This window comes from Passer montanus, unplaced genomic scaffold (assembly GCF_014805655.1).
Source record: "Passer montanus isolate IOZ18808 unplaced genomic scaffold, ASM1480565v1 scaffold67, whole genome shotgun sequence".
In the NCBI taxonomy this organism is placed as follows: domain Eukaryota; kingdom Metazoa; phylum Chordata; class Aves; order Passeriformes; family Passeridae; genus Passer; species Passer montanus.
The window spans coordinates 2135284-2154721 of record NW_024371815.1 but is presented as its reverse complement, the minus strand read 5'-3'; the positions used below and the strand labels follow the sequence as shown (position 1 = coordinate 2154721).

General features: G+C 37.9%; 1 protein-coding gene across 2 annotated transcripts in view; it reads right to left on the bottom strand.

Moving 5' to 3' along the window:
• TBC1D14 (TBC1 domain family member 14) overlaps window positions 1-19438 on the bottom strand; it is a 65018-nt gene that overhangs the window by 13596 nt on the left and 31984 nt on the right. Inside the window, exons 1-10 of one of the 2 annotated variants that reach the window (XM_039728909.1) lie at window positions 19361-19438; window positions 15197-15315; window positions 12545-12627; window positions 10433-10550; window positions 8826-8932; window positions 7896-7976; window positions 6419-6513; window positions 5340-5411; window positions 4082-4210; window positions 940-1049 (exon numbers count right to left, since the gene is read on the bottom strand). In XM_039728909.1, coding sequence (XP_039584843.1) covers window positions 940-1049; window positions 4082-4210; window positions 5340-5411; window positions 6419-6513; window positions 7896-7976; window positions 8826-8932; window positions 10433-10550; window positions 12545-12627; window positions 15197-15315; window positions 19361-19363 — 917 coding nt within the window. In that variant the 5' untranslated portion in view covers window positions 19364-19438. The remainder of the gene's footprint in view (window positions 1-939; window positions 1050-4081; window positions 4211-5339; window positions 5412-6418; window positions 6514-7895; window positions 7977-8825; window positions 8933-10432; window positions 10551-12544; window positions 12628-15196; window positions 15316-19360) is intronic. The other variant, XM_039728908.1, reaches the window with a different exon arrangement.

The window sequence follows — 19438 nt, the reverse complement described above, 5'->3', positions numbered from 1 at the left end:
TCTGTGTTTGTCTAAGAGATCAGCCACATGTTGAATGCTACTAACCAGGTCTTAAAGATCAGGGTACTGCCAAAGACATTCAGATAAAATTATTTATGTATTATGTATTAACACTACAGATATTTTCCAAAAGAACAGCTTATTAATCTCAAGAAAAAGATCCCAATGTTACCACTGGGCATTTGTTCTTTTACTTAAGGTATTTGTCAAGTACCTGAGAACAGAAGAAACTGTCGACTATGTAAGGGCAAACCAATTTTTCACAAAGAATCATTCATGTCATCCCAAAACTGACAACCAAGTCTTTCTGAAAAGCAACTTTTTAACTGCCCCAAACCAAGGTCTGACAGGGATAAATGCAAATGCTCAATGTGGAATACATAATACCTCACTGAAATTTGGCAGAAGTGCAAATAAGATCTTTGTCTTTTTTCCTCTCTAAGGAAAATGTTGTGATTATACTAGAACTTAAAGGAAACACAGTTTTGTCTAATAAAAATATTCTAATTGCCCATCTGCTAAGTGGAATAGCTTTTCTGTAGCTTTGAGTTTTACGTTGTATGGACAAATGTTTTAATTATGCTTTTCCTGATCTGTGCAGGACAAAGTATACACTTCACATGCAAGACCGGAAATGTTTTCTGAATAGACAACCCCGGTGCACACCTGCACATGCAACAGACAAATTTTCTCAGGTCAGCATTATTTCAAAATAAGCTTCCAACTTAACACAAGTACAGTAATAAAGGTTAGGCAAATTATAAACATCACAGAAGTATGTGGGAATGATTGGGACTGACAACTCAAGTACTGAACAAAAAATAAAGCCTCAGTCTTAGAACAATATTAAACCAGGTAAGAACATTTCCATTTCTGTCATCAACACTGACACAGAGCTGTATGTCACACAAATTAGCAATTACTCTTTCAATGTCTTACCAGTCAATTAGATAGATGTCTGGAGTTAAGTTATTTTTTTTGAAGTGGGCAAATAACTTTGGCAGATTTTCTTCAAAGAATACCTCAAATGCAGCAAAATAAGTCAACATCTGGGAAAATATAACAGGGAGAAAACAAGCAGTTAGCTGTGTTTATTAATAAGCTTAAATGTATTATCTGTTGTAGGATTAACACTCTCAAAAATAGGATCAATGAATTACATGATACTATAAAGAGCTAAGTGTTTACATAAAAGGCAGCATCTGCAAGCACTAAGAATTTAATATCCACTCTATATACCATTCTCATACTACACAATGTACCATTTTCTTTGGGTCTTGGCCAGCTTCCTTTAGAAAGAAAAATACCAGCAGGAGAGAAGTTTTTGGCTGATTTCTCAAAATAATTATAAGAGAATGGTGTTTTATGCTTGTGGCAGTAATTTAATATTATACTGAATAAAATCCAAGACACAATGGAACGTAATGAAACACAAAACTAAAATAATGTTAATACTCCACAGCAACAGTGAAGAATCCAGTATATTCCAGTCATAAATCACACAATCTAATACCAAAGCTATTCTAATAGTCTAATACCAACATAATACTATACACTCTACGTTTAGATAATAGGTATTTCTTTTGCAAAAAGGAAGATACAAGTTTCACACAAAAATTCAAAGACTGAGACAAAACATCTATGCAAGAGAAACAGTTTGTAACTCTCTGACATTATAACCCCTGAACTTCATTGCTTTTAGCACAAAGACTTTGATGCTATTTTAGAATTCAAGTATTTAGTCAAATTTCATAAGAGAGAACATGTTAAAATATCTTCCAATTCAAGTAAGAGTTAAAAACAAAAGATCATTTAATCACTGTCCCTAATACTATAGGGAGAAAAGTTAAGCAAAGTCCTTGAATGATTCAGTAATACAAATCCCAATAAAAGGAATGAAGATTTGATTTCTTCAAAATGTGACTTGCAACAGCATACTTCTCCCCAAAACATCATGGCAGTAAAGGGAAAAGGGATCCTTTTGGAGACTTCTGAGTGAAATCCTTTTAAAGAAAGAAAAGTTTATCTCCCAGGGTTTTTTGATGTCCTTATAGAGGTACTTCCCATTTCCTCTGAACGAAGTGACAGATGGTGGACTACTTTCATTAACAGTGACAAATAAACACCTGAGCCTGGCAGTCAGTATGAGGCTTTAAGTCAATGAGAGATGGGTGCATGCTAGAGAAATAAATGAAGTTACTGAAATCTCTGAAATGTCAGTTACAGAGAAACAGCTTCAGGTCAAACATGGCACCAGAAATGCAGGAACCCACTTCAGAGAACTGTACCCCTGAAACAGCTTCCCAGTGTGGATTTTTAAATGCATGAAATCCAAGCACCTATGAGACCTGTGAGTATAACAAAGGAGGCAGATAATGCATTAGACAGCCCTACTTCCAAAATAATCTGCTGGCACCACTATAAGACAATTCTACTGAAGTTCCTACTTTCAAAAGTACTGCAGAGGCAGGACCTTACACATAGCTGCTACAGTCATTTCTATTGATAGCAATGTGGGCAGCAGTACAAGCACTTATTTTGATCAAATCAACATTCAACAAGACTTTTCCTTAGTGGTAATGAAAAAAAATATTGTTTAATAAAATTAAATTGTTAAATAAAATTAACCAACAAAAGAAGTCAAGATAAACCTGCATAAATTACTATTATTCACACAACTAACTTACACTGGTATTATTTTTTATTAATTTACTATACAAAAAAATCAGCATTTGCTTATTAAACTGACACAAAAAGATGAGGATAGATTGCAGATCAGTATGTTCACCACAGAAAGCAAAAACTGTCTCACTCAAGTAAGACAGTCACTAGTCCCTTTGAAATATTACATTGATAGATTGCAGATCAGTATGTTCACCACAGAAAGCAAAAACTGTCTCACTCAAGTGTCACTAGTCCCTTTGAAATATTACATGACATTTTCCTTGTGTTGTCAAATCATGGGTTTGCTTTCATGACATTAATATTTCATGTATCACCACCTCTGCCCTCTGTAAGCACACATTTATCCCATAGTCCCTATTTGGCCAGGCCAACAGCACTATCTGAAAGAATTGCAAACCCCACTAGCTCAGCTAGAAAAATATTTATCTTATTCTATCCAATTCAATTCCAAAACCATCTTCACAAAAACCATATTTACACACTGAATGCATGAGCATGTTCCTCCTTTTCCAAGTACTGTAATGGAGATAGCTGATGCTGCTCCTAGCAATGCTGTCTGCCCTGTGGCACATTTCCCCATGGTATTTTACAACTGATGAAATTCAGGGACTGAACAGGGAATACTTTTCCAGCAGGAATACTGATAGAATTTCTAGTGTCTACTTTTTAAGCAACAACAGTGACTGTTGTCATAATCCATTCTCTTTTTTCCTTGCATTTGAACTCTTAAGAGGCAGATCCTACTTTCATAGTGCTAAGAGATGAGAAAGAAATACAGAATGCCATATATTTTACACAAAAATACCTTTGAAGTAAATTAAAACCACATCTGAGATGTGTCTTATTTTGCTAGTGTACCTGCTGACATGGAATTTTAGAGACCCTAGAGAAAATAAGGGAATCAGCTCCCAGTGTAAACTTGAGGGGTGAGAGGATTCCTTCTCTGAAAAGCAGCCTGTGGGACTCAAACACAGCTGCTACAGGAAGATATGGAAAAGCTGCTTCTCCCTGCAACAGTCTGTTTTTAGCAACCTATTAGCCTATGATAAAAAGTACTTTCAAGACACTTTCATTAAGATGCTTTCAGCTTTCAACTGCAGCATTGTTGAAAAACCACCTACAGTAATATTCTCATAACTATTCTCTGAGCATCATAAAATAGCTACTCAACAATTTCATTCACATGTCTTGTTCAAAAAGGCTGATAGGGTGATCTTTGGTTTGACTGTTGTGAGAGATTCTGCATATCTGTGTTGGGGATTTTTTTTTATAAAGCATGTTAATAAATTCTCATTTCTTTTCCAAGCCACTGAAATGATAATTTTAATTTTTTTTTTTAAGTTTTCCTACACATTATCCACAGCATGTTTATTACAGTTTTTTTTTGCATACTTACAAGGCCATGGTCCACACGGAAAAATGCCATCTGACAGGGCTTATTTAAAAGGTTAGAAAAAGCAATGAAGGCATCTGCAGTATCCAAGTTCAAGATCAGTACAGCTGCTATGAATGACATGCCCTGCACCTGAAGAAAGGAGAAGAGTTACTTTTTAGCAGTAATTCTATTATATTGCCTCATTTCATCCTCATGCTCACTAGTATTTAATGCACTCACTGAGCTGCTGCATCTTGAGAAATGTTCAGAAGAGTAGGACTTTTAAACCCATGTGTCCCTTGATATCACAAGTTCAGTGCATGGAAGCTAACAATTCCCATGTTGTCTTCTTTCAAAGGCTCTAATTTGGACTCCTAGGATAGGCTAGGTTGACAACACTTTCAAATATACAGAATAAAGTGGGGGGGGTTTAACAATAAGGTGTTTTGAAGTAAGTAACCATTTTAAGATTATCCTCTTGTGTTACTGATATTGTTCCCTTTCTCTGCAAAGTGTTGTGGAATCCAGGCAAACCTCTCTCACCCGGAGGCTGCAGTGCTGCCACTGTGAGTCATGTGGAGCAAGGTGTGACTGTCATTCCTGCAAACCTGAGGAACAAGCTCCTTCCCAACACAACAGGTTGTTGCTGTGCCACATGAGGCACAGCAGCTATCTGCCCTTTGTCTCATTTCCCAGCAGCCATGTTCAGCAGCTCTTGCCAAGCATTATGTGCTACCTACAAAGTAGGAACATCCCCTCTCTACACTTGCCTTGTCTAAAACTGCTCCTCAATAAAGAATGAGCCTCTCTGCACAACCCTGCTCTGCATACAGAGACTACATGAAATCCACTCAGCCCTCTCATAATCACTACTTCAAACACTGTGATTGAGCTCATGTAGCTTCAATGGGCATTTCTTTAGAGACTGGTTGAGAAACTCACAGTGCTAAGGCACAGAAATGACAATCACTTCAATTCAACAGCTGTCTCAGTAAGACTGGTACTAACAATAAGGACTTAACTATGCCTTGTCTTTGATTCCAATTTTCAAATTATGCACTTTTCAGTACAAATATGGATTTTTCCAATTATTTAACCTGTAAAATGCTTAAATCCAGCAAAATAAATTTCTGAAGCATGTACTGGAATAGAAAAAAGCACATACAAATCCCCCTAAACCATTTAATAAAAGCCTAAAAATTACTAATTAATAAAATCCTTCATCCTCCTAAAAAAATATCTCCCTCCCCACCCCTGAAAAAAGAAATTCTTCACTTACATAGCCTACATCAGGTCTGTAACAAGTATAGGCTCCTAAAATACTGTGCAACGTGTCATGGTAAGGACCACCCTACAATTAAACAAAAACAGCACAATACATCTGATTATACAACAAGCATGTTAAAAAACCTTCAGTGCTACAGATGGTCTCTATTACTGCTGACAAAGTAGCAGTAATACTCTTTCCCAGCTTAGAACAGCTGAACTATTTCAAATAATTTTAGCTTTAACAGAATGAAACAACTCTCCAAACCCCATTTATTATAAATACATACAGTTCATCCAATATATAGATTAGATATTAAATACTTATACAAGATGAATGCAAGCCTAAGAGATTCCTTCCAGCTCAGCAGCATTCTGGCAATAGTGCCAAAGAAGTAGAACAATAATGCAAACCACATAATTGTCTCTGAGACTGAAGGCAAAAGTCAACCATGAAGAAAACAGTCAAAACATCAGTATGCCATAACACAGAAAGAGCATAGTGAGAAGGACATATACAGCTAAAAAGTATCCACATTGCTGACTATTAACAGCTGCCATATCTTGCACTGAGTACTGTAAATGATTGAGAATTTCCAAAAGGAGATTTTGCCTAAAAATGTTGATTTATCACAATCTAAACCTTTTATAGGGCTGCTGAAATCTGTGCAGAGAAGGACAAAATCTGATTAAACTGAGTGACTAAACCCAAAGTGGTGTTCACACTGGTGTGCACACCAAAACAATACAAGCTAAATCAATTTTGCCTCAAACCAAAAAAAGGCCAATCAGTCCCATTTGTTTGAGATGTTCTCTCTCACTCTGTATTTATAACCAGCAATGTTGATTCACTGACTTTGGAACACTCACCTACATCACTTCATCAGACAGAAGCTAGCATGAACTATGTTATATACATCACAGTGATTACCAAACAGTTTGGGGTTCTAGTTTTCCAAAATCCCTAGGAACTTTATCCTCTTGAGATGTGTGCTCCTTCAGAACTCAATGGCCTGTTCCAACCAAGGGACAGGCCAGATTATGTAAACTTCATTTCTCCAACATGTCAAGACAACAGTTAACATTGCTTACTTGTTGGAATATACAGAGACTAGGAAATGTTCTTGAGATATCCAGTTTTATTAACTCCAAGCTTGCTTCTCTGTCAGCTGCAGAAAATCCAGCATCTGCAAAAGCCAGAGTTACTGCACTTATTACAAACATTCAGTGAACATTCGCTCTTGTTTTCATTTTCCAGCAAGGTTTACCTTTTGCACAGTTCATGTATTTTGATGTGAATGCTAGGGAATAAGGCCACAGACAGGGCAATTCCCCATATTCAGCAGACAGGCTAAGCAGAAAGTACATCCTGACTTAGAGCAGTGACCCTCAATATGTTTTGAAGCGAAGTGGGAAAAGATACAGGGCAAGGCAGGTCAGGCACTTTTTCTGTATCTGCTGACAAATCATTGGACAGATACAAGCCTGTTAACTTGTGACCCTCACCACCAACAAGACTTCCCACTGGATCCTAAGGTAGCTGCCTCTGAAAAATCTGTGGTGGAAGAGGGAAGTCCTAAAGCAGCAGCCTGTGGTGGATGCCACCTATCTCTACTACTGTGAAAGCTTTCCTATTAGCTTCATGTTCATTTAGCCTTTGTAGATCTTGTAACTGATACTATAATGCACTCTCCATAACTGAAACAGATCCTGTACCAAGTATATTTCTATAGCATTAGTGTTCATTCTGGTATCAAGATGCCTTATTGTTTGTTCTGTATACTTGGGAATTACCTACTGCTGTTTGCTGAGCAAGCTGTCAATAGACAATGAGCATCAATCACATGAGCATTGACACTCCAGAAAATAAAGTGCAAGAGGAAGCTGGAAACATACTGGGTGCTATCTTAAATAAGATATAAACAAACTAAAAGGAACAGAGTGGGAATTTCCAATCAAAAATATTTTTCTGTTTATAAATGCTAATATGTAATGTTGTCCTTTTTTTTTTCTCCTCTGTTCAGTATAATTATTTTCTGAAGGCAATTTCAATCATTTGCATGTAGCTTTCTAATCTCTCAAGAACAGTCAACTCTTCCAATTAGTAAATCTCAAACTACTTCATCTGCAAAAAAAACCACAACCTGCTGCTCTCTGAAACACACCAATGACTTCAGCTCAAAGTTGCAATAAGGGACTAAAATGCAATTTTCTCCTCTAACCTGAGTTGCAATCCCAAAACTATAGATGCAGAAAAGTATTTGTGTTCCAATTCCAGTGATAACTTCCAAACTACTATTTGTAGTTTTCCTACAAATATGCATCAAATTTGTAGGACAGAACTGTATCCAGAGACTGTTTATAAAAAACACTTGTGTGTTTTGTATGACATCAGAATTTCAATGAGAAAAATACAGCTATTCCTTGCTTTCACAAAAAGACGTTTTCTTTTTACCAGAACACAATTTTATAACTGGTTTTTTAATGTTGCTTAAAATTTCATTTTAAGGAACTAGTTTACAAATGTCTTATTTTGTAACAGAGCAGAAATACTTGACAAAAAGCATACCTTCACATTCCACTTCAGACCCTCCTGTACTAAGTGATCGCCACTTCTCTTTGGCACGAGCCAGGCAAATATCATATAGTTCTGGAAAAAGAAAAACACAAAACCAAGTCCACTATTTGTACATGTTCACGTCCACTAACCACCCACCATATGGGCAATGCTGCCCTGGCATTAACAATAGCAGAACTTCTACTTGGGTTACAGTTTTAAAAGACATGTTCCACTCACCTGTAACTTCATATTAAGTGAAAAGGAAAGGCAATCTAAGCTGCATTTTACATTCAAATATTTGCTTTTTCTTGCAGAACACTGATGTTCAAAATTACAGTCTGAATGGATAATTAGGAAAGTCTAGCAAATTAGGTAAGAAATATACCCAAGGTAACTAAGCAATGCACTGAAAAGCAGCACAATACAGCAGGAGTACAAGCAGTCTACCATGTTTCCATCTTGGAATTAATTACTTGTTAGTCTTTCAGAGCTGAATTTTTCTGTACTCAGAAGTAATAGATTATTTCTATTCTCACAAATCAAAGCACAAATCTTGCCAGGGGTCTGTTAACCTCTTACAAACCTGTTGTCTTCCTTCAAACCAAAGGAAGTACACTATACACACTCATAGGCATTTCAAAATTAACAACAATTTTACATTTCAAAAAGAAAAAAAAAAATGGAGTCATTAATTCTGACCATCTCCACCCAACATCAAAGCAAGACACAGTGACACCAATACTTCGAAACAATTCACAGCAGCAGTCCTAGAACTAGCTACAAGATTAAAAAACGCCATATTTTTGAACAAAACACATCAAAGCAGCACAAAAAAAGCATAACTAGATAACATCTCCTCACATCCACACCACAACAGATACAAGAATGTCCCCTTGCTATTTCACTTTGTAAGGAATGTCTACAGAACAGCAGCCTCACCGTGGGTGATGTTTAACTCGTTTCCAATTGCCAAGCTCCAGACTTTGCCTCTCACGCTCGGAGGAATGCCCTGCCACCACAGCTCTCGGACTTTACGCGAACAACACCTGTTTAAAGAAAAACAGGTCATTCTAAGAAATATTGTACTGCCAGCTCAATTGCAAATATATCCTCCTATCACTGCTGATGGGATTCAAACCAAGATGAACATCAATGGCCCAAGAAGTAAAATAGAATCTGCACATACCCATTCATTAGTACTATTTTGCTTTGAACTGCAAAGGAAATCTTTCTTCCTTCCAATGTAATGGCTTTATATTGACAGAAGCACAGTAATCATAATGTGCATAATCTGCAGCCACACTTGATTAGAAAAATCATAGGGAAAAAGTAAAGAAATTGAAAAGAGGTCCACACCTATGCCACTGCCTATGCTAAAGACTGGACAGCTCCATACAATACTAAATACTAAGAACAAGTCGGAAAAGTCTACCCTCTGCCATCACCCTGCCGTGCAAAGACATGCAGCTTCCCACCTATCTTTGCAGTTCTATGCCTCTGGAAAAATGCACAAAGATGTGACAAGGATTAACTTTTAGGTGGGAGCTTGAAAGACATTTTAATAAAAAAAAAGCTTTGAAATGGATGCAGCTGATGTTCAGCAATCTGAGAGCCCAGAAGGAGCAAAATAGCACCTAAGCACCAATGAAAAGTGGTAAACCCACAATAATTCGTTTATCTTTCAGCAGATTCTGAAAACTGAAATGTAAAACAGTGAATACATTGGGGAATTTCTGACTTTACAAACCAGTAATGGAAAAGGTGACCTAATTTTTACAGCAACCATAACAGATGCATCTTCAAATACTAAAGACAAACATGTAAATATATAATTTGTTTAGACTTAGTTTATTATACTTCAGTTGTCCAGAAACACATTTTCCAACAACTTCTGTCCATCTTTTTAATATATATTCTCAGGATAACCGAATTCCATTGTTAAGCAAATTGCAGTTCTGAGTGCTGTTGGTTTATAGTTTATGCTGTGCTGGTTGTATTTGGAGCACTGGGGGCTGCTTTTTTTAAGATGACTAGCAAAGATCACCAAGGTATTTTATCAAGTGCAGGTGCCATGTCTTTGAAGGCAATCTTCTAGCATTCAATATAAATAACTTTTTCCCTATTTCTCTTTCCTTAGTTGATTATCCCAGCATATATACCATATAAACCATTCACATACCTAAATCTACACTGATATTACATTAACAGCTTAGTCAAAGAAAGCTCATTTCTGATAAATTAATGATGTTCAAGTACTATGCCTTATGCTTTTACATTCTCTACCAGAGCTCACTCCCCAGTGCTTCAGAGTTTCTGAGTATCTTGAGCTTTCATTAAAGACAAGTACTAAGACTCAGCACTGCATTCACTTCCAACCACCTTGTAGAAATAAAGATGTTGCTTATTTCTTTTGTAGCTGTTCAAGAATGATTTTCTAACAAAAGCTTCCAAGATCATTTAAAATTTATGCTTTCTGACTTTGTAACTTCTCTTCAGAATATAGACTGCAATTTTTAATTAAAACTCAATATAACATACTGTCTTACATAGTTTCCCAGTTGGGTAAGATTTCATTGTTCCAAGTTAAAACAGCATTGCCAATGCTATCTTCCAGTTTACAGCGTTCTTCCAGTTGTTTCTTTCTCTTCTGGGCTTCTTTAAGCTCTGCAAACAAGGAATTTCCTTTCTAAGTTAATAAAACCAGAAACTAAATACTCAGTTAGTCATGGCTGTGCAATCATGTAAAGCACACTGTGTTCACCATAAAGTACAGTGGACTGTTCAAATTGTGAAAAATTCCCAAGCACACAGCAAGCTGAGCAGTGATTGCAAATGTGAATAAAGAATGAACTGGAACTGTAAGTTTCATTTTCTACAGATGGGACAATGGGAACTGGATAATGTATGACTTTTTTGACTCTTAAATCTAACCACACTATTCACTTTGAATTAACACCTCAGGCAGTCAACAGCCTCACCTAGTAGAACAGGTCAGAGTATTTCCTAATAAAGCCCCACCCCTTTTATGGCAGACTCAAAACTACAGGGCAAATGAATACAAATTTTTATTTTGTTTTCATTCTTCTATTACAACTTAGGTATACTGTCAAGAAATCACAAGAGCCACATTTTTGATGCTACTTCATATATGGGTAACCTAAATGTTACATATAGCAAATGGAAACCTTCAGCTCACTAAGAAGAAAACATTTCATGTCTGGTTTAGATATACTTTGCAGTTTGAATTATCATTCAGTATTTCTTCCTGCATTATCAATTACTGTTTTTTCCACTGGCAAATTTGTTAAACAAATGCAGGCACTCTCTACAGCAGGACATGGGTGCATCCACATGCTGTCTACAGTATGAGGAGGTGCTCACCTGGCAAGCAGAACTCACTGAAAAACAGCAGCACCATGAACAAGGTCTTTGGAAGGGACACATTTTACCTGATGGATCCACTTTCAAGCCCCACAGAAACTGCCTGAGCAGAACCATAGCAACTGCCTCAATGTTTTCAGCTCTGATACAAGCTCCTTGCAAGGCTTTCAGTTTTTCTCTAACCAACAAGACAGTTTACAGTCTTCAATCTCCTGACATCTTGACGATGTATCACCCTGCAAAGCTGCTCATCTGGAGTGGCTTTAGGGAAAATGAGTTTGTCATGGTATTTATCTGGACAGAATAACTTACTCCAGTTATTCTGGAGTGAAGACAGCACAAGGACCTGGTCCATCACCTAACGTTCATCCAGTTTTCCCCAACCCACCCACCCTCCATGCAAATAAAGAACAGGGAAACTCCTTTAGACTACACATACAGTAGCAGATATATTGAACAGAAGTCACATGAAGTTAGAACTTCACTGGTGGGTATATGATGTTCAAAATCACAAGAGGATACTTCTATTAGTGTGTCACTTGCATTCTGCAGTTAAGTCCTGTGTTCAAATACCTTTTCACTGTTTCATACAGTTCAAGGGTCTGGCCAGCTGGAAAAATACACTTCCAGTAGCTTCCATTGGATGCAAAACCCAAGTCTGAATCTCCTATTATTGCAATGCTTGTTTTGAATTAGAAAACCCAGATGGTCAAAAATATCAGCCAAAAGAAACCACAACCATCACCTCTACCTCATGTTCATGGTACAGTATTACTAAGACACTTCAGTGAAAAATATCAGGCAAGAAATTATGAGCAAATCCTTGAGAAAGCTGTAAATTTGATAGTCTCTCACTTAAAATGAACATAATTGCATACATTTTCCTATGTGGAAAATTATGTGTTTATGTACTACAGCCTGAACAGGTTGCTTCCATCATGAAACTGACAAATATCCTGAAGTTTTAAGTCCAGTCTTCACTAATTTGACCAACAATCTACTTCAATATATTACTAAGTTTTTAAACCCACAAATAGGTGTCACTCATTTAAGTTACGGATTGAAAAATTTTTTCCTGCTGGATTCTAGGACAATTTTCTTTTCAGCTTGGGGCTGAGCTTTTCAACAAAAAAACCTTTGCTCCTCTCTTGGGAGTGATGAATCTTTGAGAGGAAGCAGAAATCCCTCACATTACAGAGCAACAGACTGACACAAGTGCATTCCAGGTTTAGAAATACCCCTATATTTTCCCCTCTGAAGACAAGAAATTCCATCACCTCTTTTTTTTGCTTGAACCACCATTTCTTCGTACTGTTGCCTGTGTTTCTGAGCTTCTTCTGCTGGTTTTGCAGGAAGGTTCCTAAAAAAATAATATTTAGAGTTGGCATGACTGTCTAAATAAAATTCTAGACACTTCTAAGCGAAAAGCACACTCTGCTTCCTGTCAAAATATCCATTCAAAGAGCAGAACAACAGATCCTTGGAAAGAATCTTTTTTTTGCCAGAGTCAGCAGAAGGGAAGAACACTGACCAGCTATGACTACGTTTATACACAAAATACGCTGAGTAATTTCCTTACATTTGTTAATTTCAGCATTTTTATTATTAAACCAACTGAACCCACTTCATGAAGTTCTTCATAAAGAAAATATACTGGTATATACAAAGCTGGCTGGTTTTGATTTGAACTGGGAAGGACTGTACTCTTTCTTACTGTTCACCTTGTCTAAGAGTTACATCCTCAACTTTCTTTACCCACACATGATGACTCCCTAACCCAGCCTTTCCTCCTCTGCTCTCTGAAACCTCATTTCTACTGTAAAGACTTAACTGGAGTCATCCTCAATATTCTCCACTTATTAATTCTAACAAAACATTTTGATTTGTGATTGAGGCTCTGCCATACAAATGCATGCATTCATGTGTCGGAACACACGACCTTTCAGCTAATCATATTTGTCATTAACATAACCATACGTATCTCTTACAACTAAAGGATCAGCAAAACAGGAAATGACTAACAATTTTGTTCTTCTGTATTGTAGAACACTGTATTTTATTCCTAGAACAGTTTATATCTTTGGTTAATAGAAAAGCTATGAAAAAATTCACTTTCATGTTCCTGTAAGGTGTCACTCATCAGGCAGATGACATCCCCCAACATCATTAATAGTTAACAGGCATTGCTATTTATGTAATCACAGTACCTGTAATGTACACATAAGCATGTGATACAGGCTCATGAGTATTTTTCCAAATTGTTATTAGAAAAACAAAAGTAAATTTTCACTTTGGTGAAATGTTGGTTTGCTAACCAGAGAGACCAATCTACTCTTTTTCCAGCTTCACTTTGGTAATTGATCTCCTTTTTTTTTTTCTAAATCCAAGTCTTTAAAAATTATTTATGTTAGGGGAAGTTTGGAAAGGAAAACCAGATGAAAGAAGTCAAGTATTGCTAAATTAAATTCTACCACACAAATAATTGGCTCTATGTCTTAACATTGCCAACATACATGTGAGATGGTGTTTAGTGTCTATTAAAATTCAACTAATGCTTTTTCCAGTTGAAGCTAGAGGCACTATAGAATATTTATTGATTTTTTTACTGGGAAGTTTTACCTAAGCCCTACAAATGAGCATGAAATCAAGAGCAGGTATTTAAAAAAAAAATAATCTCACTCCAATTTTCTCTGTGAAGTCTTAAAAAGGAAACTACTCAAAGACTAATAGGTAAACATAAAAAAATAGTATGCAAACTGTAGATAAACAATTAAAAATTTTGTTAAACAAATTCCTCAGTAAGAGTCAAATGACAGCACAGCTGTCTAGAGCAGTTTTCCATTAGATGAAAGAAGCAATGTTTCAATTGTCTTCAATTTTAAAAAACCTTTCTGCTACAAGTTCTGCATTCTATCAACAGTAGGAAAGAAAGCAAAATTTGAACATTCTCCTGTAATGTAGCACTAACTTCCATCTGTCTGAACACTGTACTACTCAGATCATCCCACAAAAAAGAGATTTTTAACAGACAGGTTTTAAATACAAGAGATCAGCTAGCACGTTTGCTTCCAGTTGTACATAACAAAGCCTGCTATAACAAATAATCACTCTTTTATTTTGCATCTCTCATTGTCTTGCCACACAGTCCATCAGCCAAGCCAGAAAAGTCCTTAAGTAACCCTACAATTACACTACTTTGATGTGAGCATTTTTCATGCAGGTTTGTTGACAAAAGCACAGATCTACGTTATGCCAGCTCTTCACACCAATGCACAGCTACACTAAAAATGCAAATGTCATGCCCATAAAGCCAGCTCACATTCATAATCATAAACTGACTAAGCATGACTGAATTTGTGTAATTCAGGAGAAAAACACGGTAAAGCAGCTGCCGGTAAATGGCTTTGGAGTCACTCTGCATATGCAAAAATCTCTTTGCAGTAAAAGGCATGAAACAAGTCATCAAGTGCTTGACAACCCTTAAAATGTGATGCTGAACTCCCTGCAGAGCAATCACTATACTGTTTCATTATTTATAGAGGTGTGGTCTTTCTCTGTGTAAACAGGACATTGTATTCTTGCTTCTCAATTTCTTTAGCATACACCAGCTTTGTTTTTATACTTAGGTTATCTCATGGAAAATAAAAACCCCTTAATCATGTTTAGGAGGTAGAATTACTCAAAACTAAAGCTCTGCTATCCTAATTAACTCCCTTCACAAAAAGCCATTGCTTTTATTATAAAATAAAGTTCTTTCTGTTTGAATAATTTTTCTCATAATCAGCCCAATATCATATTCACTAGTCTGAAAAAAAAATCTATTTTAGATTTTATATTATCTGTTGAAGTTAGAGTAAACAAATACACTGAGTTAGAAAATACTTGCTAGGTTTTAAAGAGACCCTCACTGTCTTACTTCCAAAACTTACGCTGGTCGGTCCTCTAAAATAAGTGCTGTAGTGGAGAGTGGTTCAAAATCAAGATTCTTCCTCACATTCTGTTTAGGAGAGAGTGGTCTCTGAGCTCGTCCAGTTTTTTCTTCATATTCCTAGAGAAGAAAAAGACAGGGAAACTTACACGAGTGGAGAGCACCAAGATGATGCACTTGAGAATTTAAAAAGGGACATACAAAAGTTTTCAGGATAATGCTTTCACATCTCAGCCCTACTGCAGTCCCTTTGAAGCTTTTCAACTAGAGCAACCTCAACACTGACAAAATTTATATTCATGAGTGAATCTTGATGGGTTTTTCTATTCTGTTTGTAAAAACATCTTAAGTTCCTCTGGCTGACAGCCTGTTTTTACAAAGTATTACTAAGAAGGACCTTACAAATAGCAGGTACTTTCTGAGGTACAAAAATAGAACCAAAATAAGGACTACAATATTAAAAATACATTTTTTTTTTTAAAAAAATTTACACAGTTTTCAAACTAAAGTAAAAAATGACCACAAACTCCATGTCTTAAAATCTCATTGTAAGATTTCTCCTATGCAAGCTGTTTTCATATGCAACACCTCAACAGTGGGGAGAGAAAAACAGGTTAAAATCACTGTTAGTTGAAAGACCACACTTAGTACAATGCTTTGGACAATCCTAAATCACAATAGAGCATAACATGTTAACCCGTGTCTGGAATCAGACACTGACACACTGGAGCAAGACTAACAGAGAGGTATCAAGGTGTCAGGGTGTGGAGCAAGTGCCACATGAAGAGAGGCCAGGAGAACCAGGCTTGCTCAGCTTCCAGAGGAAAAGGCTTTGTAGGGAGAGGAGCTGAGCACTGGGACAAGTTGCCCGAGATGTGACAGAACTCCTGACCTTGAAAGCATTCAAAGCTCAGGTGGATGAGCCCTGAGAACCTGGTTTAAGCAGACTCTGTCCTGAGAGGAGAGTTCACCCCTCAGGGTCCTTCTACCCTTAATGACTGCATCATCCTGACCTATAGGAGAGGATTGGGCATTCAGGTACCATTTTATTTCTACTTTTCCTACAAACACTGGTTTAAAAGAAAGTATACTAAACCCATGACCTAATGGGATAAAACAACCTTTACACAACTTCCATCTACTACAGTGCTTGAAGTATTACAGCAAACATTAAATATGCAAAGTATCAGTGATGCACAAACAACAAACATGGTCAAACAGTCCTAAGGAAAAATCACATCCACGTTATATGTAGTTACTTCTACTTTCAACTTTATAATGATTCTTGCCACTTCCAAAACTCAAAGGCTTTAATGCACAACTTTTTATCCCATTTCTATTAAAATAAAATTTAGAAAAACACAAATGTGCACTATCAATGAGCACTATGAAGAGTGCTCCAGCCATAGATCTTTTCCTGCTAGCACAAAGAGTTCCTCAGATGGTACTGCTTTCTTTCTCTCAACCTAACCTCTCCATTTCATCAAAATTTCCTGGAGCAATAGATACAGTGTTTCCAACCAAAGAAGTACATTCAGCACTAAAACGGGATTCATCCCTTCCAGAAAGGCTGTCACACCTTAAAAAGGGGATGGATGAAAACAAGACACGATGCAATGAATGTGGACCAACACAGCCCTGCTCTTCTACTCTGTGTTGCACAGTTCAATCCTAGCTCAAACTACTTCCGTGGGACTCATGGATACAGGTCTGTGCAGCCCTCAGGACACAGAAAATCCCTATTTTCCCTTGTCTATTAACTGGGCACTGCCTCAACAATCAATCCTATGATGACTACATTGCTGTAATGGGAAACATGGTCATGAATTTGGAATGTCTGGCTCATTAATACCAGCTAATACTGCTGTGCATGACATCAGTTGGAAAACAAGGAAAAGAACCAAGGAAAATGAATTTAAACTATGGACTAGTACTTAGCTTTGTAAAGGGATCGTGCTCATGCTGACAAAGCCATTCACTAAAAAACCCTCCAGAAAGAAAATAAGCAAAATAATACTATATAAAAGGTATTGAGATAGAGAACATATTCAGAAAGCACAGGCTTACACTGGTCACTTGCACCAACAAACAACTGAGAGTGACCAGTGTGTAAGTGCACCATCACAATGGGCTCAGCTGCACCAGCTGCAGAGTAAATCCACTATGCTGATAGAAAAGCCATTTGCTTCATTCTGTTATCCCAATCTCTATTAAGAGACTAATTTTTAATGAGCCCTTTTGTACAAATTAACATAGTCAAATATTAACCTTTCTTACTCCGTAAAACATCTCAGAATTTAACATTAAAACATATTTACCCAATGTTTATTATAGCAGAATTTCCAGTGAAGCTGCTTAATTTTGACTTATGAAAATTATATTCAGGGTCTTCTTTCATTGAAAGACAACTGGAGAAAAAAATTGCTTTTGGGAAGTGAGAAAAGAATGTCCACAATGGGCTGCAATGGGAATTTTATTCTGAACACCCAAATTGATTTGGAAATCCCTTTCAGCTAAGCACAAAGTTCTCCAGATCAGCACTACACATCTCCTTACAAGAATTTCTTGGTTAAGAAAATGTTTTATTTCTAAATATGGATGGCTAGTTACAGTATCAGCACATCAGTACAATTACGCAAACCTCTCAGAAGAGCCAAAGCCCACCCTGCATTTCAGCAAGTATTCACTGGTGTTCTACTCAGCACTACCCTCCAGTAAAAAAGCCAGACCAGCACAAAAATGGGAGTGGCACATTTGATCAGATTACAAGTATGATTTCTTTGTACAAATTTCATCCTTTTCAGTGGTAGCCAAAAAAGAATAAAAACGTCGTCTTGTGATATTATCTACAAGACTGCTTTTTATTAAGGAAAATACAAAAAAACCCAACAAAACAAAACCTCCCACCCCAAAAACCAAACACCCCAAAATTCACAGAAAACAAAAGCTCATTAAAATTATCTTTTACTCCAAGTGAGAAGAGAATGCAATTTCAGAGCACAATGTATGATAAAGCAATGAAGCACACTGAAGCCTCCACAAACTCATATTAAGACTATCTGCTGACTGAGCAAGTACAAGTATTTGCACATACAGGCATATTGCAATAGGCTGAGCTACACAATAGCTCATTTTAAGCTTTTTCTTTTAAACCAGACTCGAATCTTTCACAGGTACAAATAATTCAGGATCTGTTTAAATGCTATGCTGCAATTAGAGGTTACTAACCTGAGATGGTTGCAAGTTAATTTTAGGATCAACTTAGGATGAGCTGACCGTTTGCAATTTAAAATACAGCCTTATCACTGGAATCATTTAGGCTTTCTTCCAGGTTTCACCTTTAGCTGTTCACAAGAGCTAAACTAGGGTTTGAAGATGTTCTAATAAGAGCGTGCTGTAGATGAAAGCACTGATTTAAATAATCCAAACCAAACAAAGAAAACCCACAGAAACACGCCTCCTGAAACCAAGTTTAATTCTGGGTGGAAGCTGCCAGCTTTGCAGTTAAGAAGCAAGAAGCTCTGACTGTGCTGATCCTCTGCGATTCTTAAAAAAACACAAGCCAACCTACAAAGCGATCTTCAACAACCTCTACCGAGAGACGCAAATAACCCTCCAGAACGCAGGGCAAGCGCTGAAAGACCAGCTGCTCTAGCCGGGAGAGTGCTGTGGGACCTCCCGCACGCCCCAAGCCTCCCCAAGCACCAGCAGCACGGCAGAACTGAACCTACAATAACACAAACTGCTCTATCAAGGTCATCTTGTTTTGGCCCTGCGTGTTTAAATGCAGCCACTTTCCGACAGAGCCGAGTATGAAATATTCATGCCGGGTGCCGGAGCGGCAGACGCCAGGCTGCGGGGCTCTGGCTCCGCGGGCGGCAGCAGCGCAGGGCAGGAGGGATGGCCGGCACCGCCGGGCTCCAGCCGGCAGCCCCCACGCTCCGGCACCCCGAACACCCGGCAGAGCCGTGCTGCCGCCTTCCTCCCCGGCGGAGCCCCGCCTCGCACAAAGAGAATCCCCTTCCCGGTTAGCTGGTTCTCCCCCGGACTCGGAGAGGCGACTGAGAAGCGGACGAGGCCGGGTTCGCCCACAAGCGTCCGAGTCCGCGCCCGCCCATCCCGCCGGCGCCGACCCCCGCGCCCGCGGCTGCCCCGCTCCGCTCACCATGAACGCTGCGGTCCCTCACGGGCGGCGGCGCCGGAGCCCCATTGCCCGCCCCGCACCGCGGGCCTGGCTCCCGCC